Source organism: Protopterus annectens, chromosome 7.part0 (assembly GCF_019279795.1).
Source record: "Protopterus annectens isolate FY-2018-M chromosome 7.part0, PAN1.0, whole genome shotgun sequence".
In the NCBI taxonomy this organism is placed as follows: Eukaryota; Metazoa; Chordata; order Ceratodontiformes; family Protopteridae; genus Protopterus; species Protopterus annectens.
Genome location: NC_056739.1, coordinates 1,473,872,603 through 1,473,899,182, shown reverse-complemented (window position 1 = coordinate 1,473,899,182; position 26,580 = coordinate 1,473,872,603). Strand labels below are relative to the sequence as shown.

At 41.8% G+C, this 26,580-nt stretch overlaps 1 protein-coding gene across 3 annotated transcripts in view; it reads right to left on the bottom strand.

Annotated features, from left to right (window-relative positions):
* Positions 1 to 6,715: 6,715 nt before the first annotated feature.
* Positions 6,716 to 26,580, bottom strand: part of CCDC51 (coiled-coil domain containing 51) — a 225,447-nt gene continuing 205,582 nt past the window's right edge. For all 3 annotated transcript variants that reach the window (XM_044078022.1, XM_044078023.1, XM_044078024.1), the window contains exon 4: positions 6,716 to 7,796. In XM_044078022.1, the coding sequence (XP_043933957.1) occupies positions 7,029 to 7,796 (768 nt within the window). In that variant the 3' untranslated portion in view covers positions 6,716 to 7,028. The remainder of the gene's footprint in view (positions 7,797 to 26,580) is intronic.

Genomic DNA, 26,580 nt, shown 5'->3' with positions numbered 1-26,580 from the left:
TTATCATTATGTTTGCGTTGTTCAGTGATTTTAATTCTCACTCACTCTCTGTGTGTCTACTTTACATTTGCATAATTTTATACAAACAAAAAAATGTTTATTGTTGACTTATTGAACTATATCAATGTAAAATTGTTACTTGGCTTCTTTTTAATGCAACTTTAACTTTATGCATGTAACCCAACATATGTGAATCGTTTTGCTATAACTGCTATTATATCAATATTGTTTAAAATTGTACTTGTTTTAAAATGTACTACTAGAGCTTTTCTCCTCGGGTCTCCACTGAAAATGGGCCACAAGCCCAGTTGGATAAACCCGGTTAACAAATGTAAATAAATAAATAAATAAATAAATCACAAGTATGCGAGGCAAAAATTAATGATGTAAGGTATGTACTGAACCGAACATAGTTTTGAATTATCCCAATGTGAATTGACCCAAGAACAGTTTTCTGCGTTAAATTTGGGATTAAAATTTGTTCCAACTGTGCTGCCTTGAGGGCATATAGTCAAACAGGAAGTGTTTAAATTTCTGAGGAAAATACATTTGAAATATTATTTTTCTACGGATTCTATTAATGAAAATGCAGCATTTAATCCTTTACTCCATGATGAATCTGAGGATAGTTTCTTTTCCTGTAATGAAGAGATGGATGAAAGTTATTTAGATATTAGTGTTAATAATGTGGTTTCTAATGTTCATTGTAAAATTGATGTTTCACACATACCAGTGTTCAATAAGTTTATGCCACTTTCTGTCAATCAACGTATTACACAATTTGGTTCCATGATAGGATTTGGAAGTGAAAATATTTGTGATAAAGTAATATTAAATAAACATGAAGTGTCCTACAATTTAACTCTAAAAAATGGCAAGCTTTGAAAATATTAAGCGAAGGAGAGGACATAGTAATTAAACCCTCAGACAAAGGGAATAAAATAGTTATCATGAATGTATTACAATACCATAGTATGTGTATGGAACATCTGAATAATACTGAGGTTTATGAGAAATGTGATAAAAACAGATATGAGCAAGCTATGGCTGAATTTGAGAAAATTTTGGACAGAAGTGTTAGATTAGGTTTTTTTAAAGAAAGAGATGTTAAGGATAGGTTATTTAACCAAAGAAGTGAAATAGCTATTTTTTTTCTGTCTGCCTAAAATACACAAAAGTTTAGTTAAACCTCCGGGAAGACCTATTATTTCAGCTTGCAATTATTTTTTACACAATATTAGTTTTATATTACATGAGTTATTATTACCCTATGTTCTCAAATCCCGTGTGTATATAAAGGATAGTGTAGATTTTTTATATAAAATTTCCCCGGTATGGAATAAAACCAGATATTGGTTGGTGATTGATGTTAAGAGCCTATACACCTCCATCCACCATAAGGATGGTTTATAGGCGATTAAGTATTTTATGGGTGATAGTCCTTTATCTCATTTTGTCATCAATATGGTTGAGTTTTATTTGAAAAACAATTATTTTTACTTTGACAATGTATTATATAGACAGAAACAAGGTACAGCGATGGGGGCAGCTTTTGCCCCCATGTATGCAAACTTGTTTATGTCTTTTTTTGAAAAAAAGTTTCTATTTAATTTGGATTTTATGAAAAAATATGTGGATTTTTATTTTCGTTTTATTGATGATTTAATTTTTATATGTGAGGGGGTGAAGAAGAGGTAGAGAGTTTTATAACAGATATGCATAGGAATCCCTTTGGTCTTGCTTTTGATGGACTTCAAAAAGGGAATAAAGTTGTATATCTCGATCTCATTCTGGAAGGCATGGAAGATGGGAGCATTTCGTCCAATATTCATAGGAAATTTGTGGACGGTAATCAATATTTACATGCCACCAGTTGTCACCCCCCCCCCATGTGTTAGAAGCTTTACCATTTGGAGAATTGGTATGTGTTTCACGGTTGAGTAGTGATAAGAATGAACTGGTGAAAGAGATGGAAAGAACTAATGAAATGCTTTTACATAGGGGCTATGACCCAGATATTTTGGAGAAGGCTCACATTAGAACAATGAGAAAGTTAGACATGGAAGGTGATGTATATTTAAGTAAAAGAAGGAATAAACAATATAATAGTAGTTTTTTTGAAGAGAATAAGGGGAAAGGAGATGCCATTTATTATGTAACAGTGTATAATATAAAAAGTGAAGAAATAAAAGCTTTAATAGAGTATTATTGGAAATATCTGTTGGGAGACAAAGCTTTGGCAAATATTCTTCCTCATAAACCATTTTTTTTCTTACAAAAGGGGTAGAAATTTAAAGGACATGGTGGTACATGGTAAATTTTCCATGCCAAAAATAGCAATATCAAGAACTATTCTGAGTCGAGGCACAATGTGCTGCAATAGATGCAGTATTTGTAATAATGTTGTTAATACATTTAAGAACATAAATGGGGTTAAATTTGAACCTAGAGGCACATACACGTGTAGAAGTAGAGGGGTAATATATGCATTAAGATGTCCATGTCAGCTTTATTACATAGGGGAAACTAAGAGAATTTCATGTCAGATTCATGGAGCATAAAAGAGATGTTAAAAATAATAGAGAGGATAAAATAATTGCTGCACATTTTAGGATGTTTCACAATAGTAATGGGGCCCTGTTACAGGGTACTGTTTTAGAGACTGTAAAATATTTAAGTATGGATGAAAATGTATTAAAACAAAAATTATTATATAAAGAAAGCATTTTCATTTTAAAATACAAAACTATGATACCTAATGGTCTTAATAATGAACTAAATTGGAAGTGTTTGCTTTAAGATAAACTGCTGTGTAATTAGTAGACATGTGCTGCTAACTGAATGTAATATATAAGAAAGTTTGGTTTGCAGTTTTACTGTTTGATATTCCTTGAAGGTGGAAACACCGAAGTGCTAGAAGAATAAAAGAAATTTGGTTTTCCTGGTTGTCTTTTTCACAATAATCGGTGGTTTGTGGTCAGAGTTGTTTCATATTGAGGAGAAGAGGAGAATTTGTGGTTCATAAAAAAATGTTTATTGTTGACTTATTTAACTATATCAATGTAAAATTGTTACTTAGCTTCTTTTTAATGCAACTTTAACTTTATGCATGTAACCCAACATATGTTAATTGTTTTGCTATAACTGCTATTATATCAATATTATTTAAAATTGTACTTGTTTTAAAATGTACTACTGGAGCTTTTCTCCTCGGGTCTCCACTGAAAATGGGCCACAAGCCCAGTTGGATAAACCCGGTTAATAAATGTAAATAAATAAATCTCAAGTATGTGAGGCACAAATTAATGATGTGCCTGAAATAGGGACACAAGAAGTATATCTGGTGGGAATTAAACCCACTTTCTATTTATCACTGTTGGAGACTTTGTTTAATTTGCTATGTACTACGTCAACTTAGTTTTACATTTTAAGTTTCTATGTAATCGTGGAACTTTTCTCCTTGGGTCTCCAATGAAAAGGGAGTCTGACCCAGCTGGACCAACCCGATCAACAAATGTCAAATAAATAAATAGGGTGATCTAAAAAAAAAACATTCATGCCCTTACGTCATGCTGACCACTTTCATAAAGGTGGGGGACCCCCTTGGCTAGAACTAGGACAGTCTTTTCGTCAGCTGGAATCTCACAGCCTGAAACAATACCCTTTGCAGACACCAAGGGGCAAACATTATTACTGTTTTTCTTTCTTCCATGAACGTTGCTGTGAATCACAAAATCAGCAGGAATAATGGGAAGGTAGGCAGGAATCTTCCTTGCATGCAATTGAAACATGTCCATTCTGATGTCTGCCTTGCCAGCTGCATTAAACAAGATGGGGATAAGTACTTACTCCCAAGTGGCAAACAGACTGAGTACCAATCTGTCCATTTCTGAAAGATATGATCCAGGCATGGCTCCTGAATTTGCAGCTGGATGAGAAAGCTGCTGAGCTCAAAGAATCTGCCAACTTGTCTGCTTCATCCAAGTGAATTTCTGAGACAGTGATTACTCTTTTCTGTAGCCCACTGTTAGGTGTACAATGCTCTCCACATGGAATATAACCAAGCATCCTCTTCCTTGTTATGCGACCACAAAGGATTAGCTGTCTGACCAAATCAAGACAGGTTTTGGGTGCAACTTTCTGTCCAAGACCTTCAGTGCTAGGACTTCTCACAGCTGTAGATTGCTGATATGCAGCTTCTTTTCCTGGGGGAACTGTATGACCTCATCCTGACCTATGACGGGTATGACTGTAGGGAGAGGGCAGCCCACCTGGAAGTTGGCTAGAACTGTCTACCATGCAAAAGGCCTGAAAGAATGGGTTCAACACATGCAGAAGAGCTCAAGAGTTAATGTGGCACTGCAGCAATGAAAACTCATGCACCGCTGCAATAACAGCATCCTCAGTGGCAGCATGAAGACTGTGGCAGGCATCTAGACCAGAAATCACATTAGGTTCTCAGTCTGGACACTTCAGCACTTCCTCATTCCGACTGTCAAATTCATGACTTCTTGAACCTCTCTGTGGGACACAATGACTGGCACTGAAGGGGTTCAAGCTCTGTGTCTATAAAATAAATCCTCTGAGATAGGGACTGCTGAGGTTAGTTCAGCAACTTATTTTCAAAATGGACCAAGACTAAATAACATTTTAGGGCCTTCCACAGTCTGGGGGTGAGGGGCTTCTTGTGGGGTAAGCTAGGCCTGGATGAGGAAAAGGGAGAGGTGGGGAGTAGGTGAGCTAATACGGTCATCTACAATAGTGATGGTCTGCTTCCTCCACAAGAGAAGATTAGCAAAGTCCTGAGAGACCTTTCTAAAGAGAACTTCCCAGAAATCCAGAATGGAATTACTTAGCTGATCCATTATGAAGGACAACCTTGGCTAGGCTATCCTATGGAGGCACAAGACACATGGCCTAACCTAGGTATACCACCAACAGTATTAGTATAGTCAAAACTGCAGTGGACTACATGGAAACTCACCTCTGAAGATGTGGCAGAATCCTGACCTTCAGCAATACTAAGTGAGGAAGGAAAGATTATTAATGCAAGATCCAACAGAGAGGACTAAAATTTGGGCAGCTGAGATGCACACTTGAGGCTTTTAAGCCACTAAGTGGCAGAGGAGTATATTCTCCCTGTCTACTAGCAAACAGACAAACTGCAGTGGATTCTTCCCTGCGCTGGACTGAGTTTTATAATGTACCCTTTTCCTGATGGTTTCAACTTAATTTTTCATAGCATAAGGCACTCAGTATCTGCTCTTGCTCGTGAGATAGAGGATGCAGCCAGAAGATGCTTATAGAGAACATGTTCTTTTCAGTCAGGGACCTATAAAGAGTGTTTCTCATTTTTGTTCCACAGAAGCATACTTGGGGGGGGGGTAACCTAAGGCTCCTCATCCTTCTGTAGAAACACATTCAAGGTGTCTTTAAGGATGGGATGGACACCAGAGACTAGTCCATAAAATGTCATGAGTCTCAGGGTATCTTCAGAAGATGGGTCATTGGGAGAGGAGAAGTAACAAGATGGTGAGACATTACTGTTTTTAACTATCTCAGAGATAACCGCTCCAGGAAAATAGAATGATGGAGAGTTCTCTTCCTCCCATCAGCTTCAGGGACCAGTTCATACTCAGTGTTATACAACGGTGGGAGAGTGCAGGGCACTTGCTGAGGTTGGGTGATAGGATACTATACTTGGAAGTCCTATGGGCAGCATAGGGGCATGAGTGGCCTGTGTTAGTAATGTTCCCTGATGAAATGATTCCATACCTTCAAAAAACAATTTCCACAAAATGTTAAACATTTGATATCAGACCCTTAAGAGTAAAAGCCCATTGTGGGAAGACCTGGTGGACTCTCCTTAAACTAAGCAATGGACCCTGTTAGTAGACCCTAGGTGTGAACCTTACAATGAAAGTTCATACTGAATTCAGTATCTTCAGTTATGGCCCAGGTACCTTCAAGTTGCACTCAAATTAGGCAAGCGTATTGCAAACCCCAGCTGATCAACTGGTGGATGAATGGCACCTATAAACAAGAAACCCCAAGAGTGAGAGCTGGAGATGCACAACCTCAGAGTCCTTCATCATCCATCAAAGTAGAAAACAGATGTGAGCTTGCACCCTTGACAGCAGAGGGCAAGCTTGACCTGCAAGTGAGACCAGAGAGATGTTTTTGAAACTGACTTATTTCTAGGAAGACTTGGTTGGGGACTACCCTCCAACTTTTTGTACTTGTGAAGGTGCTCCAGCAGAGATGAGGGGCTGCATACTGTAGCCGCCTTCTGATCCCGACGTGAAGCTACCAACCACTGCTAATCTCCAGGTACAGACACTGGCTAGCTGTTCCTCTCGCTGACATCAACAATTGACTGGGTTGATACATTGGCAATTATGACAGTGTTTTTCATGGAGACAGCAGCGGTCTCATATGGAAGTTACTCAGACACTTTGACGATTCATTTTGTGAACTTTCTCCAGGCTGTGTCAAGGCTGAAATCTTAAATGTGTAACTGGCAGAAAAGAACAGCTGGGCTCAAGGACCAAGTGTGCAATACAATGGCATGTGCAGGCATAAGTTGCAAGTGGTCTCTAAGCAATGTAACTTCTCAGGGGAAAAAAAGAATGGTGGAGAAGATAACACAGTTCTCATGCTCAAATTTTCATTTACCTTGAACCAAAGGACATTAAAAAAGTAAGCAAACTAAAAATTTCACAACTTCTATATTTTTATTTTAATTTTTGCTTCACTCAGGATCAGTCCAGAAAGTTCAAAATACCATAAGCAAAAAATTTCATAGTATGCTGTAAGCAGAATACTTGAGACTTGCTAGTAAAACAATGTTACTTTTCAAACTACCAAATAAGTCTTATTATAGATACATATCTAATGTTTAAATATGAACAACAGTTTAGAAGCACCATAGTGTTCCATATCTTTAACAATGTGTGATAAAAATAACTTTTTGTCACTGCATTAACTTTAATGTGTGGGCAAAGTCTCTCTCATGGGTTACTGTTCACCTAACTACTTCTGAATATGAAATAGAGTACTGGAAGTGTCACTGCAAATGCAGTGTATGTTAACACAGTGGTGTATAGTGCATTTCTGTTAATCCTTGCCTTTAATCGCTGCTCTGCTGCAGCCAAGTCCAGAATGAAATCTTCCTTGACAAGTTTAGACTCCTCCTGTTCAAAAGATGAAGTATATCCTGTTGTGTCAGCCTGCCTGACTTGAATTGCAGCCTTCAAACCTCTAATTTCTTGTCCCATACTGCTTAAGCTGCTTTCAACAATCTGCAGCTTTTGCTTGATTCCCTGCACAGCTGCATTAGTATGTTCTGAATTTTGTAACTGTTCTTTTACAGCAGCAACCAAAGGCTCACTTAGTACTGGTATTTGTAAGGTTGAAGACAACTTAGCACCACCTTCTGACTGTGGAGTCTCTGCCCCTTTACTCTTCAGATGAGTGATAAGATCACCAAGTTCTTTCTGTTGCAAATGATGGATAGCAGCCTGCTCTCTAATGGCATCCTGTAAGTTGGCAGGACCCTTTTGTGCTTCAAGCAGTAATGCCTTAAGCTCTTGCAGCCTGACACGGTTGATATATGTTGATCCCAATACACCAATGACAGCGCCCAACACGGAACCAATGATGGACCAGTTCTTGGTTCTTTCAGCTCTTGCTCTCTCTTTCTCATGGCTCTCCCTTACTGCAGCTGAGAACAGACTAAACTTTTCACGTTCAGAGTCTTCAGCACTTTCATGGGCTGTCCGGCAACGCCTTTCTTCCTGTTTGAGGAAACAAATGTTTGTGAGTAAAAGCTAAACATTTTATTGTAAAGCAATAGAAGACTACTGTATATATATGTATGCACTCAGAAAAGTATTTTAACTACATTTATAATTGCACTTATCTTACTATTTAAATCAGTTTTGTGTGTGGTTTGCTCTTTATCTGATGTTAAAGCTGTTAATTTAAGGCATTTTTACAGTCTGCATTGCCTTTTGGTTTCCATGTTGGGTCTAGGTGATTTTCTGAATTTGTTTTCCTCCCACCCTTCCTATTCTTGTTGTGCTTTTATACTTGGTGGTTTTTGAGCTGCCTGCCCCTACTGTATATCTGGCCTTGGAAGCTACTCCAAATATCATCTTCTGTATATATGGACCTAAAGTATCCTCCCAGTCTTACCTCCTCTACTCACCTTATTGGATATTGACAGAAGAAACTGGGAAGGTCCTCTTCCTGGACTGTACACTTTGAAATTGCCTTAAAGTGTGCGTGCTCCTCACTGCTGCCCTGTCTGCCTTTGAATCCCCTTGCAATTACTTGTAGCCAGTTGCTAGACTTATTTCTGGTACTTTTTCACTTGCGGTTAACTAAAGTGTGTTTTTACACTGAGATGACTGGGACTGCAATTCTAGTGGGAAAAGAAAGGTAGCCTGGTCTGTCCAAGCTGGAAGACGCATATTGAGGCTTAAAGTGAGAATTACTTGTTGTAACTAGTTACTTGATTTGTTCTGATACGTTTTCACATTTGACTAACTAAAGTGTTTTTTTATTTACATTAAGAAGGCTGGGACTGCAATTCTAGTGGGAGCAGAAAGGTAGCCTGGTCTGAAAATTTGGGAAAAACACAAGGGGGCTTAACATGATAATTACTTGTTATAGCTAGTTGGTACCTTTTCTCTTCTGGCTAACCAAAGTGTTTTTTTTTACATTAAGAAGACTGGGACTGTTAAAGTAGCACGGTCAGTCCGAATAGGGAAATACACAGGGAGGCTTAAAGTGAGATTGTTTCATCAGCCAGAGGCCTTTTAGGAACTTAGTTAGGTGTTAATTTGCACTTGATAGCCACTTTTGCTGTGCTTTTACATTAAGAAGTTCCAAGATAAGCCATCTTGTGGCAGGAGGTGTTTAACTGGTGTCTCTGAGTTGGGAGGCAAACCAGGAAGCTTCAAGTTTAGCTGTTTACTGGCCAGAGGGCATGGGAGTTAGTTTTCACTTTTTTTGTCTGCTACAAATTATGTGCATTTTCATGGAGCTGTTCGCTGCACAGTAGCAGTAAGTAGTACCCTGTACAGCAGCGAACCTGCAAAGCTAGTACTTTGGACTTTAACCCATAACATAAAGGCTTTGCTTGGAGCTGAGCTTAAGGCAGCTAGCTAGTTGTACGATCTTAGTCCTGTCTGATGCTCTAACATCTATCCTTCACCCTAGACACTAGTCAGGTGACCCCTGTAAAACCAAGACCCTAAAGGATAACAGCCCAACCCTAATACAGGTCCCAATGTCTCTGTGGCCAGCTTGTCAGATAAGGGCATCCTGAGATAATGTATCAATTGGCTCATGTTCTCAAACAACCTTTTAATCCTTAAAGAAGCTAACAAAGTATGCAAGAGATTTACAGACATAACTTCCTTGGAGGCAAAACTCTCACTTACAAAAAACTGGATGGGGAGGATAGGAAATTCATTCTTGGTTTGGCACCTATGTCTGTAATGTGTAAAGGAAGCCTGTAAGTTTTTCATCTTCCCGATCCCTGCTTGTATGTTTCATTTCCAAAGTCCCTGCTTACACTTACCAAGGGAACCAGAAGCTTTCAATGATTTGGGATGCATGGATGAGCTTAAAAAGACCAAGTGGTTCTTCATCTAGTTCACACTTATGAACCTATGTACTCAGACAACCTTTTAATCCTTAAAGAAACTAACAGTATGTGAGACGTGTACATACATAACTTCCTTGGGTGCAAAAATCTTGCTTACAAACAAGGTTGCCAAAAACACAAACACATTACTTCCTTCACATAAACCGTTCACCACACACAAACCTTCTTATGCAGAGTCACTTAAAAGAAATCTTACCAAACCTCAAAGACCTCCTAAGCAGTCACACTGCAACACCTACCCTCAGCAATCACTAAGGCACTCACCAAAAGCAACACCTACCACCACACACAAGTCTATACACAATGATCCCTGAAGGACAAAGTCCTTAAAGCAAGCAAACACTTTACCTAGTACTACTGTCATAAGGAATTCTATTGTATGACAAACAGATACTCCGGTCACCGGATTCAGGTGCCTAGGCAGCAAGACATTTCCTTGTGATACATTTGGTTCTGGATTATAACACTGAACGCTCAAAAATTCGAATGTTATAACATTGACCCATTTCAGTCGAACAGTCATAACATCGAACATGCAGAACAGCAAATTTTTTCCCAGGGAAAAAAATCTGCTGTTTAAAAAAACACACACACAACACAAGCGCACCAAAATAACTGCAATCCACAAACATACACTTAAAATCCTACATCTAACCCTAAACTAAACTGTACATACACTATCTATCCACTTACCTTAACCCAAACCCTAACCCTAAGGTCCGTAACTCTCACACACTCACCTCACCCGCACCCTAACTCACTTAACCAGCCTCTAACCCTACAGTCTGTCACTATCGCACACTCAACTCACCCGTGCCCTAACCCTAACTCACTTAACTTGCCCCTAACCCTAAAGTCTGTCACTACCGCACACTCACCTCACCCGCGCCTTAGCCCTAAAGTCCCTAACTACCGCACACTGACCTTACCCCAGTCCGTTCGCTCACTTACCTTAACCCGGTCCGTAACCATCACACCACACTTACATAAACCCAATCCATAACCTCCTTTTGCTCACTTCCCTAAACCCGGTCTGTAACAATCGCACCACAGTGCTGTAAATAGCAAAGCCACGAAACGGACCACGAAAATCTTATCCTAAGTAAAATTTCGATGTTCCGAGGCTTCGCTATTGTCAGCTTTGACTCTAAAGGGTCCGATATTATAACATTCGAAGTTTTAAAACTTTAATGTTATAATATAGACCCGTGGATACATGGCTGAAGTGACATTCAGCTGCAGAGAAATAGGACTGCTGTGAATTCCCTGTGGGCAAAAAGAAGAATGCGATGCCATGTCCTCAACTTCAATAACCAAATGCGCAGGGAGGAAAATAATGTCCGTGGCCCCTAATACAACATGAGGCAACAGGCAGTATATGTCAGGCATCAGCAGCAGGCTGGCCTGTGGGCATGTCAGTGGTGGTAAAAATGCAGTGTACAGAGGACAGTGCCTTTATTATTATTGTGTGTGAATCAGTACCCCGCTTCAGTGTCTAGGGAACATTACCTAAAATGCAAACTGGAGCATAAATGTAGCTACAGTAGCATGCAACATTTCTTCCATAATGTAGCACATGTCTACATGTTGTAGTTACATAAGCATGTACTGTACACTTAACACAACACTCTCTACTTCCTCTGCACCTATGTATGCACTCGGTTATTAAAACTGTGGGCATTGGCAGTGGGCCCTTCTCTTTCTCTACAAAGAATTTACAACAGCCATATTTCTCTGCAGCTGAATGTCATCTCAGCCATGTTGCCCAACTATAATAAATAAAAGCAAGGAGAGACAAAAAATATTTACAGTAATATTTTTCCTAAGGCATCTCTCGTGGTGTTACACTTAATTGTTATAAAATAGTTTGGGTGAGAACACCTCGAAAGGAAAAGCTACACAAGTTTTACAGTCTAGAAAGATACAAACTGAAATTTTAAAATGATGTTCTATATAGGTTTTCTACAGACAAATTTTCAAACCACAGTGGGGCAGTGGCACAGCACAAGTTACAAAATCGTATTCAAGAAAGAAAACAAAGGCTAAAATCAACACTTGAGCAGCAGCATTCACTGTAACGAGCTGTAACACTAAAGCTCAACTCATCTCAGTACAAAAAAAATCTGCAAACAACTGATTACTGACCAATCCTACTTCAAGTTGAAAAAGATGATGCAAGATGAATGGTATGAACTTTGCAAAGGCCACTGGATTTTTTTTAATTGCAGAAAATCCACATGTATTTGCTTTCTGTGAAACTCAAGAATACATTAGGTAGCTACATACAGAAACAACTTCAGCGGCAGTTCAAAAGCTTGTAGTTTCAGAACATATTCAAAAAGTCCTAATCTGGTGAAGTATATATGCTGCTTTAAAACATCCAAATGGTCTTACAAAAACAGTGAGTTTTGAATTCCTACCATTTTTAATTCACAGTTATACTTTCTCACTGGGAAACAATTCCCCTGAATGTCTGCAGTGTTGTCATTTTGTGACTGTGTAAACGGAATAAATACTACTCTAACAGAAAAGCATTAATTTCATTAAGGCAATTAGATGATTGACAATTCAATTACAATGTGTCTTTGAGATGCAAGAGGAAACAGACACCTGGCAAAATTCCATGTGTTTTCTTACAGGGAGGGTGTGCAGACTCCAAAGAGAAAGCACAAAGCACAGAAATGACCTGTAGACCCAAATGATGTGAGGGAGAAATGACAACCAATGCACCACTGAAGTGCTATCCCTACAAATGAACAAAATTTTTAGTACCCACCAAGTAAGGTCTTTTGGCTTTTCCCAGTTAGGGGATGCCACAGTGGAACTCTGGTCCGCTAATGATTGGCAGTGAATTTTTATGGTGTTGAGTTGCCAGCCCAGCGCCCAATATTTCAAAGATGGCACACCCACACACGCACGCACCTACCTGCACGTCCTTAAAGTTCACATCAACCATGGGGAGAACATGCAGACTACGCACAGAAAGCGCTCCAGTCGAGAATTGAACTGGAGAACCTCTTGCTGTGAGGCGACAACATTAACCGCTGCGCCACCGCGGCTCTGGAAAGTAATATTTCTCATAACATGTTACCAGTGCAAGTCTATTTTTTTTTAACCTGGTAAACAAAATGTAAGTAGAGTCTCTAGTCACATCCTATGTTCAAGGGAAACACAAAGTGATATTAATATTAACTAGGGCAAATTTAGCACTGAAAAGGGGAAAGATTACCTTCCTCTATTTTTTGACTTTTGACAAGTGCTGCAGGAGTTTTACTCTACCTGAGCTATCAGCAAGTGAGACTGATGGAACTACAAATTAAATTTCTCATCTGAAGGACAGTACAGTCATTATGCTGCACAGCAGGGTAACTATTAGACAATGAATCCTAATGTCTGATGTGAGAACAGTGCCACCAGCTTTTTTTTGTCTTTCCAATATCAAAGGCAAGCGTGCTACCTGCTGAGCCACTGCCACTGCTGCAAACTGAATGATGTCTGAGGCTTCAGAAAAAGTTTACAATTTCATCATCCATGGTAAAGGTGTGAAAATCAAACTCTGAAATAAAAAAGTCACGCATATTTTAATATTTGGTACACTTTACTCTGGGTCAATGAAGCTCGTTTTTTTTTTTTTAAGAAATAACTTGTGTAAGTCATCATTTTATCAACTTTTTGTTTTCTAGAGTGGACTTGTTTTTCCACAGATCTTCCTAACCACCAAGCACCTGGAGAAGCTATATTGACTAAGTGATCTACTCGTTTTTCCTTCCCCTTTAGACTTTGGTACTGTACATTGCCCTGTGGAGGGATTGCCTTCATCTGATCTGGAATTACGTCACAGCCCCACACTTTATTGTCAACACTGTGGTCAGAGTAGTGTTGTGGCAAATCATTGTTCAAGGCTGGCTCAGGTTTTCTCTTTGTTGGACATAACCTTTTAACCTACAGGCTGAGCTATACCTCTACATATGCAATGCCATGTTTTGTCATACATGCATGCACACACAGTCAAATAAGGCTACTGCATGTATGCAACTTAGCAACACCACGCCCATGCTCCTGATTCATATTCTGCATGCCATACTTCTCTTTCTCTAGTAGGTGCCAGCACTGCAGTGGGCTGGAATACTTCACTCCCCCAAGATGACAAGCAAGCATCAGCTTATCACTCATATCCTTCCTTGACAAATTTTCCAATACCTAGGTCATTAGTGGATTTCAGATTTTCTAAGTCATACTTGGGACTTTATCCTTCTGTGCCATAGAACCAATGTTAGGCTTGTTACTCAGATTTATTATTACAATATTTTATAGGTTTACTATTTTCTCACTGGAAGGCCTCATGCAACGGTGTCACAACTGTAACTATCAAAATAAAGTGGTCTTTTACATTGTGCAATTGAAGTCAAAGTTTTGAGCTAGTCTGCACAGCAAATAGGATTTTATCGCCCCCCCCCCCCGTTTGTTCACATACCACAGAACTGTAGTGTTTTCTGTGAACAATTTTAGGGGGCCCTGTTTCAGTGTGTTGTAAAGGCTTCAGGGGCAGAAGAATTGCTCTCATTTCTCTGATAGTGATATGTTCCTGTCTGACGGAGTCTGACCAAGTGCCCTGGACTATTAGGAAACCCATGGCTGCTCCCCATCCCAGACTTGAGGCATCTGCGTATATCTCCTGTACTAGCAAGGCAGCCTGAAAGGGGAGTCCTGGGTTGGAGGTCACTTGATTCAACCACCAGACAATCTCATAGACTTAGACTCATAGATTAGTACTAGGCTAACTGCCCTTGCGAGCCATTTTAAGCCTAGCCAATTATCCCTTTTGAGACTCAAACCCTGCACCTTGTGTTTGTAAGGCAAACAACTTAACCATTAGGCCACCCTATCTCTTTCCTGAGACAAGGTAGGAAGGGAACTTTGTATTCTAGGGGGTGAGAGTGCTGTGTCCATATAGATCTTGGTTATCACTGTAACCTTCTCATGTGGAGCCTTGCCAGTAGCAATATGCGAATAGTCAATGCCATATGACCCAGGAGTCTGAGATACTGCCTGGCAGTCAAGAATGTGACTTGAAGGACAGAGAGCAGGTACTGCCTTAAGTTTTCCATCTTTTGAGGTGGCAGAAAGGTCCTCATGACATCTGTCCTTATCCTGCATCCCAGGAATATTTGGTCCTGAGAGGGGTTCTGGTTGGACTTACGGTAGTGTATCTTGAAACCCAGTGCTTGAAGGATTGACATTACTGTTTGTAGATGGCATAGCAAGGATTTTAAACAGTCTGCTTGGATCAGAAGGTCATTCAGGTAAGGGAATATTTGTATCCCTTGAGTCCTGCAGAAGACAATCACTGGTGCCAAGCACTTGGTAAAGACCCTTGATGCTGTAGAAAGTCAAAGGGCAAGCCAGAGAACTGAAAATGTGAGAAGCCCACACTGAAGTGCAGGTATCTCCTGTAATTGAGCCTTATTGGGATGTGCAGGTAGGCATCCTTGATGTCCAAAGTGGCCAGGAATCCCTGAGGTAAAATCAAGGGGAAGAGGGTCTGCAGAGTAAGCATTCGAAAGGTGGGTACTTGCAAGAAAAGACTGAGGTGAGAAAGATCTAGGATTGGTCTCCAAGGGCCATCTTTTCTTGGGACAAGAAGAGTCTGGAATAGAAACCCTTTCCCTTTTCTGTCATAGGAACAGACTGAATTGTTCCTTGGGCTATAAGGCTGTCTATAACTGGCTGAAAAAGGGGAAGCTGCACATTGGGTGGCTGTGGAATACCCCTCAAGGAAGGTGCTGTGATCCAAGACATGAAATAACCCTTTTCTATGATGGATAAGACCCACCTGTCTGAGGTAATGTTTCTCCAAACAGGGAGACAGTGAGAGAGTCTTAGGAAGGGGGGTGGAATTGAGAGATTTGTTCACAGACTACCTGCCCTGTCCTGAAACTGAGGCTTCTGGGCCGGAGTTTGAGCAGACCTGGAAGGAGGCTGCTGCTTCCTGGTGCTCTTTCTGCCCCTGGAAAGAAAAGCAGAATGTTTTCTTAGAAATTGAGTTTTTGAGGGGTAATTCCTGTGGAATTTGGGGACAGGAGAAACAAACAAGTGCTCCAGGTCTTGTAACTCCTTCCCCTTCTGTTGTAGAATTTTGAACAACTTAGCCACCTTTATCCCAAACAGGGCAGAGTTATCCAGAAGTGCATCCAATAGTTTTCCCCTAATATCATCAGGTAAGGGCTGTAACCATGGCCAGGAATATCATCTCAGGACTGAGGCAGATGCAGGGGATCTGGCAGAAGCTTCAGCTGCATCATAGCTGCACCTAATGGGATGCCTAGTGACCTGAGAAGACAAGGATATAAGGCTGGATATCTGTGCCTTGGCAGGAGAGTCTGGGATCTCAGTCAGACGCTTAATGGCTTGTCCTAAAAGGGCTAGGGCACATTTTGACATACGAGTTTGATAGTTTACTGCCCTGAATGCCAGGGTTGCTGGGGAATAAACCTTTTTTCCAAGGTGCTCCATGGCCTCGCTGTCTTTATCTGTACAGGGAACTGAGGAGGATGAAAGCAGATTTAAAGGCTTATCAGTTGAAACTGGTACAGTGCCAGGGTCTGCTACAGGCCACTTAAGAAATTTGGCCTCCTCAGGGACCTTGTAGAATCTAAAAATCAGGAACAAAACACAGGATACTTCAACTGTAGAAACCACAGAGAAGAGGTAAACCAGCAAGACCAACCAAATAATATCCACAAATTTGTGGATATTATTTGGTTGGTCATGCTGGTTTACCTTGCAGAATCTGTCAGGCCTTTGAGGGGCAGGGGGCTGTGAATCAGGATTCACAAAGGTTGCATTAAAAGCTTCCAGAAAATCTGTCAAGACTGGAGGTATAGCTGAAAGAGCAGGATTGTCCATTTGTAAAAGTTCATAATATCTTTTCTGAAGTTCTGTCATCTCAGTGGAATCCCACTTAAAGAACTCCCCAATTTTGGAAATGGTCTCCCCAAAGGTGAGATCCTCACCTGGAAAATCTGTCTCAGCAGAATTTTCCTCTGGGGAGGCATAACCAGGGGGTGATGGTAACTGGGAGACAGGATATCGAATCCTCTGAAGAGGAGTCAGAGGAGTTCTCAGCTTCAGGTTCAGAAATATCTTGAGCCTGATGCCTAGGGCTAATTACAGGGGGAGCCACTGGAGAGGATGAGAGCATAGCAGGCCTAAGAGCCATAAAAGCATTGAAGAGGCTCTGAGAAAATGCCTGCCAGTCTGGTTGGCTCTGTACAGGAGAAGAAGCATGCTTTGTTTTCTGTTGTCTTTTTAGGGAAGGCCTAGAGGGCATAGGGGCCAAGGTAGGCCTAGGTTCGCTAACATCTGCAGTAGTGAAAGGACCAGTACAAGCTGAGGTTCCCCCTCATCGTTGGTAGCAGACATCTGCATTACCTCTAAGGAGGTGCCTTCCACTCTGGGTTCTACAGCTTCCCCAATGGTACCCTCTGTAGCCATACTGGTGGTGACTGAACATTTCTCCAGGCTAATGACGGCCACAGGTGGAGGAGGTGCAGCCATGGATTCAGGACTAGCAACTTTGGCCTTTTTATTAGGTGGCTCGACAGGCTGACCAGACGGCCCCTCCACAGCTGAAGCTAAGCACTTAGGGCACTGATTTTCTAAATAAATGTTCAAGGCATCTAGATGGTGGCATAAGGTTTTAGGGATGAAGGTCTGACAGAAGGAGCAGGACATATGGTCGTGCGTAGGCCCTAAGAAAAGGCAAAGCTCGTTGGCTTCCTTATGGGGGATCTGACAACCACACCTACACTTTCCCTTCCTGGATTACATAAACCTAAACAGGCATGCAGTGACCCAAAATAACAAACCATCCCCAAAGGGGTACTTATCTTTGAAAAAGATAATCCGATGGCTGGTATGGCAGGAACAGCTCATGTTCGACTGGCGGAAGAGAAGTTCTGAGGTCTAGTACATGCAGACATCACTTTTATGGCCCACGTTCCTTTAGCCATCAGACATCCCACATACCCTGCATGACTAGACGCTGCTCTGTACTGGCAAGATGTTCAGGTAGCAATAGAAGAAAACCCAAGGGTTTGGAATACTGCAACATGAGAACAGAAGGACATTAAACAGTTCAACGCATGCTGTGGAAGATTGGCTTTATAAAATCAGTCCATCAATTAAAAAGTACAGTTTTGTACCTACCATAAATGTAGATGTTCGAGTGCTCATACAGCTGCAGTCATTACAGATGGGTTATCCTGCCGTCAGGCGGGTCCTCGGTCGGCCGAATTCCAAAGTCTAGGTCCGGCGTCGGTTGTCGTCGCTTCTTCCCTGACGTCAGTGCGGCAGGGGTACAAAAGAGGCAGCCGACGCCATTTTCTTCAGTTTTTCTTGCCCCAGATGTCAGGTGCCCCCAGAAGGAAGGCAAAACATAAAGTTATGCAAACATGTGAAATAGAGTAATCAAAAAACAGTAGTTGCAAGCAAATACACCATAAGAGAATACCCCAAATAGGTTGTATGATAAGGTGTTTGTCATAAGGCCTGTCCTGAGAGGGGACGGTGGGGGGGGGGTAACCTGGACTGCAGCTGTATGAGCACTCGAACATCTACATTTATGGTAGGTACAAAACTGTACTATGTTCATCGTGCATACAGCTGCAGTCATTACAGATGGGAAGAATCCCAAAGCTAAGTCAAGGTGGTAGGCACTAAGTGGAACTAGGAAGAGCGAGGATGCCCTGCAAGACTGCTGTGGCAAAACCCGCTCTAGATTTAGAGAATAGTGGAAGGTGATAGTGCTTGGAGAAAGTGTGCACTGAACTCCAAGTGGCTGCTTCCAAAATGTCCTTGGTAAGTACCTCCCTGAGGAAAGCTGCAGAGGTAGCTGTGGCCCTGGTGGAGTGGGATCTGATGCATGCAGGCACAGTTTTTCCATTAAATGAGTAACAAAAGCGTATGCAGTGGGCTATCCATTTTGAAATTGTCTGTTTGGAAATAGCCTTTCCTTGAGCACCTGTAGCATAGGACACAGAGTTGCTCGGATTTCCTGAATGGCTTTGTCCTGTCCAAATAATAACGAAGTTGTCTGTGAATGTCCAAGGAATGTAGTAGTCTTTCCCCTTTGTTTTGTGGATTTGGATAAAAGGTAGGTAAGTGGATAGTCTGATTCAAGGCTACACTGGATACTATCTTTGGAATAAAGGTAGGGTTGGTTCGTAAGGAAACTCTGTCCTGATGGAAAAAGATGAATGGTTGCACAGCCATGAGGGCCTGTAGCTCCGAAACCCTGCGTGCTGAGGTGATAGCCAGTAGAAAGGCTGTTTTCCATGACAAGTATTGTAGTTCTGTTGAAGAAGCTGGCTCAAAGGGAGGAAGGGTCAGCTTTTCCAATACGAAGTTGAGGTCCCAAGCAGGGACTGGTGGTTTCCTTGGGGGTTTTATATTTTTTGCCCCTTTGAGGAACTGCCTTAAGAGAGAATGTGAGAATAAAGGAGGATCTGTGTTGTATTGTGCAGAGGTGGCTGAAGCGTGGATCTTGATGGAGGAGAAGGAAAGTCCACTGTTTAACATCTCAGCTAGGTACTGTAAAATTTGAGGTATATTTATTACCCGAGGATTCTGGCCCTTTTCTTGATTCCAGGCACAAAATCGTTTCCATTTGGCGGAGTAGGCTTTACTAGTAGAAAGTCTTCTGGCCTCCAAGATGACATCCTGCACCTCCTTGGAGAGGAGAGTCTGTTGTAAAATCAAGGAATTCTCCATGCAGCTAGATTTAGGGTTTTGAGCTGGCTGTGAAGGGTTTTGTAGTTGTGCTGGGACAACAGAAGAGGGACTAGAGGTAGGATCCATGGTGGGGAATGTGTCAGGCTCTTCAGGAGCGGATACCAGTGTTGTCTTGGCCAGTCTGGAGCAATGAGAATCATTTGCAGCCTCTCTGCTCTGGCTTTTAACAGAACTTTGGGCAGCAGAGGAAGAGGCGGGAAGGCATAAACTGTCAATGTTGTCCAATTGAAAGAGAGTGCGTCCACATTCCAGGCTTGTGGATGATAGGTCCTTGAACAAAATTTTTTCAACTGGTAATTTCTGTGGGTAGCAAAGAGATCTATGTCTGGCTGTCCCCATGCCTGAGTTATCTTTGCGAAAACTTGAGGATGCAACTTCCATTCGTGTGGATCTGTCATATTTCTGCTTAGGTTGTCTGCCAGTGTGTTTTCCTTCCCTGGCAGGAATTGTGCCTGTAGTTGGATTTGCAATTCCAGAGCTGTATTCCATAGGGTCATGGCTTGCCTGCACAGGGGGTATGAATGAGTTCCCCCCTGTTTGTTTACTTACCACATCACTGTGGTGTTGTCTGTCCTTATCAATAGCTGGCCTGGATGTAGTAGGTCTTTGAAGGTCATAATAGCATTTTGCACGACTAGCATTTCCTTTTGGTTGATGTGTAGGTGCTTCTCTTTTTGGGACCATTTTCCCTGAATGCACTGATCTGTCATGTGTGCTCCCCAGGCGTAGTCCGAGGAGTCTGTTGTGATGATTTGAGTTGCTTGAGGTACACAGAAAGGGAGACCTGTGTTTATTTGGCATGCTTGAGCCCACTGCAAAAATTCCTTTTGAAGGCATGGAATGAGTGGCATAATTGTTTCCAAGCTGTGGCTGTGTTGAGACCATAAGTTTTTTAGGTAACACTGAAGTTTCCTCATATGCAGCTTTGCACATGGGATTAGTAGGATGCAAGATGCCATGAATCCCAGAGCCTGCAGGACTTTCCTTGCAGTTAGCCTGGTGAAAGTTGCCATTTTGCTGAAGTATTGAGACAGTTGCCCTTGTTTGTCTGGCGTGAGGTAGGCCATCTGGGTGGTTGTATTCAAGCTGGCACCCAGGAAAATTATTTGTTGAGAGGGTATTAGTTTTGATTTCTTTTTGTTGACTGTGTATCCCAGGAAGTTCAACAGTTTTATTACAAACGCCAGGTGCTGCAATAGTATGTCCTTGCTGTCCGCTTAGATCAGGCAGTCGTCCAGATATGGGTAAATTTGTATTCCTTGTAGTCTGCAGAAGGCGATTACTGATGCCAGGCATTTCATAAACACTCTGGGCGCAGTTGATAAGCCACAGGGCAATGCAGAGAATTGGTAATGGGTTGAACCTGCAAGAAATCTGAGGTATCTTCTGCAATCTTGTCTGATAGGGACATGCAGGTATGCCTCCTTGAAGTCCAATGTTACCAGCCAAGACTCCTTGTCCAGCATGGGAAGAAGTTGCTGTAATGTGAGCATCTTGAATTTTGGCACCTGTAGATATGTGTTTATGATGGACAGGTCTAAGATAGGTCTCCAATCTTTGTCTTTCCTTGGTACCAGGAATAGTCTGGAATAAAAACCTTGACCTTGTTCTTTTGCAGGTACCTCTTGAATCACTTTCATGTCCATGAGAGTGGAAATTTGTTTTTGTGCCTCTGCCCTTTGATTTTGTGGCAGGTTTGGCATGCCTCTCATTTTTGGAAGGGTGTGAAAGTGGAACCTGTAGCCACTGTCTATAATGTCCAGAAGCCATTTGTCTTTTGTAACAATATGCCAATTTTTTGAAAATAATGCCAGTTTTCCACCCAAAGGTGCTGCCATTAAAGTTTTGCTTGGCAGGTGTAGGGGGAAGTCATTGTGTCCGTTTTCTAAATGACTGTGATCTATCTTCTCCGCCTCTTGGGGTTGGTGCTTGCCACTGTCTGGCTCTGAAAGATCCTTGAGGTTGCCCTCTACCCCTACGGTATCTGTATCTGCCCCTTTGAGGTCTGTCCGTGGCTGGAAAGGACCAATTTTTTGAAGGCCAGTTTCTGCTGAAATGTGGAGGTTGTACCTGCAGGAAATCCTTCACTGTTTGCATTTATTTTGCTTTTTCCTCCATTTTCTTTAGTACCTCCTCAGCTTTAACACCAAACAATACTTTTTGAAGAGGTGCATCTAATAATTTAGCTTTGACATGATCTGGTAAGGTTTGCTCTTTGAGCCAAGCATGCCTACGTATAACAGACCCCGTAACAGCAGCTCTACATGAGGCCTCTAAAGCATCAAAACCACACTGCAAGGTATGTTTACCCACTTGCTCTGCACTATGCAACAAATCCTGTAACACTTTTAAATCTGGTTGTTCTGGTTGTGCCATTTTGCTTTTCAACTGAGATAACAAAAACTGTTGATACTTTAACATATGGAATTGACAGTTTAATGCCCTCAGTTAAAGTGGCCGAGGTATAGACCTTTTTCCCCACCTTTCTAAAGCTCTGGAATCTCTCTCTGAAGGTAATGAGTTTTTAGCAGTAGAGGCCTTAATTCCCTTGGGACCCTGTGAAATGGTTTCTAGGTCAGCAGTATGGCTTTTATATAGGAACTGGTGAGAATCAGGAACCCGGTAATACCTGTCTGGTTTAACAGGAGCTGGAGGTAAAGAATCTGGATTAAGGCTGGCTTCTGTGTACACATCATCCAATATATCTAAAACAGGAGGGATAGCCAGGGGCCTATGCTGGGGGAGCAAAAGAAATTCCCTGAGCCTTTTCTTGGAATCTGAGTAGTCTTGACCTTCCCAGTGAAAGTGTTCCCTCAATGTATGCAGGGTTTTCCCAAAAGAGTAGTCCTCTGGGGGGGAGACCGAGGGAATAGACTCCTCAGCATCAGAGTCTTTGAAAGGTGAATAGGTGTAATCCTGGTCCTCAAGAGTGTTCTAAGGTAATAGAAGCTTGATCTGAGGAAGGGTAGTCTTCCTCTAATCTGGGTCTTTTGCAGAGGGGGGCTGAGAACCCCTGATAAGAGTAATCAGATCCTCAGCCATTTTAAGCATCTGCTTTTTAGGCATGTGGCCTTGAGTGGAGGTCTGGGGACCCTGTTTTTTGGTTTTCATGGCTGCTTTAGATTTAGTGAAAGCTTTAATAGAGAAGGAGGAAGGCCTGAAGACACCTTGAGAAATGGCAGGCCTGTCTAAATTCTGAGTTTCCCCGCCAAGAGTGGCGTTGGTATCTGCAGTAGGAATGGGAACCGAGGAGCCTGCGACCTCGGGTACTGAAGTCACAAGTAATGTAGTGTCATCGGTACTCAGGGCGCCTCGCTGAGAACCGGAGAACCGGTAGTCGGCCTAAGCGTGGTCTCAGTAGTCGGTGCGGACCTCGGAAGTCGGTCCTTATCTTTGCGTCTTTTGCTCAAAACTGGAGTCGGAGTATCTGACGACATGATATAATTAAATTTTTTGCCAAAATAATGAAGGGCGAACTCCGCCCGGCACTTAATAGTGCGCTTGTTGAATCTAGCACAAAAACGGCAGGCTGAGACGTCGTGGTCTGGGCCTAAGCAAGGTATACAGAAAGAGTGGAAATCCTTATGCGGTATTTGCTTCCCACAAGAAATGCAATTATTAACTTTGTCTGACATCGGTCTGAGGCAAGAAAAGTTTCCCCAACGGGGTACTTAGCTTTCAAGAAGACTTCGGCTGAAATACTTTCATAAATCTTAGGAGCTGGCCGACCGGCAGTTGCGAACTGCTTCTGCTTCGGGCACCGCGCGGCAAGAAAGACTGAAGAAAATGGCGTTGGCTGCCTCTTTTGTACCCCTGCCACACTGACGTCAGGGAAGAAGCGACGACAACCGACGCCGGACCTAGACTTTGGAATTCGGCCGACTGAGGACCCGCCTGACGGCAGGATAACCTATCTGTAATGACTGCAGCTGTATGCACGATGAACATCTAGATGGCAGTCATGCTCAGGAAACTCAAAGCAACTGCAGATTTATTTTCTAATAAGTTAGTGAAACTAACTAAGAAAAGATAGATGCAGAATGATCACCTGACTAGGTAATCATTATATGCATTTGTTCCTTCAAACTTTAATTTGAAGATCATTTCTATAGGTGAACAAGTATATATTTTCTAAAGTTTGTTAAAGTTAATAGCCTACCAAGTACCTTACCAAACTAAATTTTTATTTTTTGTCTGTTTATTATTATAAAATAAAATCAGAGCTGATGTAAACTGTATGGAGCACCTTCAGCAAATATCACCTGTGTGTTCTAAGTTATGGCAAGATGTAGCACATAGACAAGATAATAGTATGCCCTGACTCCAACCATTCCAAACACTGTTCTATTCTTGGATACCACATCCAGTCTGTAATATTTCAGGATGATGTGGAACAAAACAAACTGCAGTCTCGGCTGTCTCTGTTAGGACAAAGATGAACTTAGCCAGGCTTGTAAGAAGTCTGTCATACTTGACACAAGACGTCCGTTTACAACCATTTGAAAAGGGCACTGTTTAGACATGGAAATACTTGTATGACTCTCATAAAGGACATGAAAAGCTGATGCTCATGATGACACTGTTTTGTTGAGTCTAGGTATTATCAAAAGTTTGTGAGAACACCCAAGTTGGCCAGACACAACTAATGTTTACTGGATCTAGCTGTAGACAAGACAAGTCCCTGGTTCACTAAAAGTGCAATGTCTGTTTTAAGAAAATGGCTTTAAATTGTTCAAAGTGTCAGTCAATCTTTGTGAAACTTAACTTATAAGACAGGCAATCTAGCCTGTTCTGAAATTTGACTAGCTGATGTGAAAGCTACCAAAACATTCTAGAAAGGAACACAAGTTTACCATCTCACAGTTTTCTGGCTTACTCAGTACATCCTGTATCTACAGCAATATTACGAACTGCACCTGATGAATCATGCTGAAAATATGGAGAGTGTAGATAAAGATACTGTGGAAGATCAGAACTTGAGTGCCACTGACAGAAACAACCCCAACTTTGTAGTAGACATCAAAGATAAAGGGTAAATAAGCAGTTTCAGACAAAAGACAATGCATCCCGCTCTACACAGTTGCCCTTGGCTTACAGTGTTTTCCCACCTGTTCTTGTTATCTTCCTAACCTTCTGCACATCCCTCTTCCACTCTCCTCTTTTGGGAATGCATTCCAAATCTCCATCTAATCCTATGACCACTGTCATAAACATAATTAATGCCTGCTTGCTTAAACTGTAAAAGGAATGTACTTGTAATATACCCTCGCATCTGTCTGTCTCTATAACCTGATGTTTTCTCTTAACTCCTACCTTTCTTATTAGCCTAGACTACAAAACATTTTATTGCCTATTTTCACTTTACCCTAAATGCAAATCTGCCTGCAGTTCATGTTATTACATCTGACCCTATGTAATGCCAATTTAAATGTACATTATTATGCACACAAATCTTACATTTTATGTTCTGTTACTCTGGTGACTGGTGGTACAGCGGTAGCGTTGTTGCCTCACAGCAAGAGGTTCTCCTGTTCGATTCTTGGCTGGAGTGCCATCTGTGTGAAGCTTGCATGTCCTCCCTGTGGTCGAGTGGCCTCCGAAAGACATGCGTGAATGGACGTGCCTTCGTTGAAGGTTGGGCGTCAGGCTGGCAACTCGGCACCATAAAAATCTACTGCCAATCATTAGCGGACCGGAGTTCCACGGTGACGACCCCTAACCGGGAAAAGCTGAAAAAACAAGCAAAATCTCTGGTGACTGCACTGTCTTTACTTCAGGCTTTGGTTGAACAGAGTTAATAGATCAGTCTACACCCCCAGCTAGTCAATAAAAAAATGTCCTGATGGACGTTTTGTCAATTTTGATATGGAGGTAGGCATCTTGGAGCTCCAAAGAGCACATTTAGTCTCTAAATTAAGAGGGAAGTACTTAACCCAATGTGATCATGCAAAAAGTTTCTTTGAGGTTGATGTTTAGACCACTTATGTCTAGCATATGGGCATGAGATCCTTAGTCTTATCTACAGCACTTGAAAGTTACTTGGAGTAAAATTCTGACCCTTTCTGGTCTTATGGGACTTTCTTGTTGGCCCATTTTGGATGAGGAAAAAGACCACCCTTCTTCCAGCTTATTTTTGCTAGGGAGGGATGCTGGGCAAGGACAGTGATTCTGGACACTGCTATGTTGCAAGGCAATTCTGCACACCCTGAATATTACTGTTGATATCCATCAGTCCACCAGAACATATTTCCATAAGACTGGGTAGAGGAACAAATTGCAGTGAAGGACAGACACCCAAGGCTGCTGTTGACTATCTGTAGATGGGCTGCAGCTACTGGACAAGGACTCTTTCCTCTGGAACCACAACCACTCTGGAAGCTGCCCCAACAGTTCGGGTTTCTTCAAGGTTGCTGTTGGTCCTTCCACTCTGTGACATGACATACCTAAGCCACATCTGGCACTGACTTCTCTGCATCCTGGAAAAGCAGCACTGAGGTGGCAATAAATCTTACACCCACAGTGATGCTGCTTTTCCCTCCTTCTCTACTTTTTTCCAACTGCGCCTTTATCTCAGATCCAGAAACACGAGAAGTTGCAGGGAAATTCATAAAGGTCACTTTGGTGTCATCTGTGAAATCAGTTAGCCTAAGGCATGCGGAAACAGTATACTGCAATGCCAGGAGGGAGGGATAGGAATAATGCAACATGGAAGAGAAGGACATCTATAGTTATGATAAGATTTTACACAGCTATTCTATGTCCTTCTATTCTCATGTTGCAGTATTCTAAACATGAGGGAGAATACCAAAGCTCGGCATGTGATATGGGAGGAGGAGATGGAGAATACAAAAGCTCAGCATGTGATATGAGAGGAGGAGATAGAGAAACTCTCTGAATCCATGCAGGATAGCTTTAGCAATAGCTGCCCTAGCCCTAGAGATGTTGTCCAGTTTGTAATGTTTAGTAACGGAGTGGACTGAAGTCCAAGTGGCTGCCTCTAGAATGGAGGCTGTATCTAGTCCTTTGTAAAAGGCCCCTGAGGAGGTCACAGCCCTGGTTGGGTAGGCCCTCACTGTATAAAGCAACTGTTTACCATGTAAGAAGTAACAAAT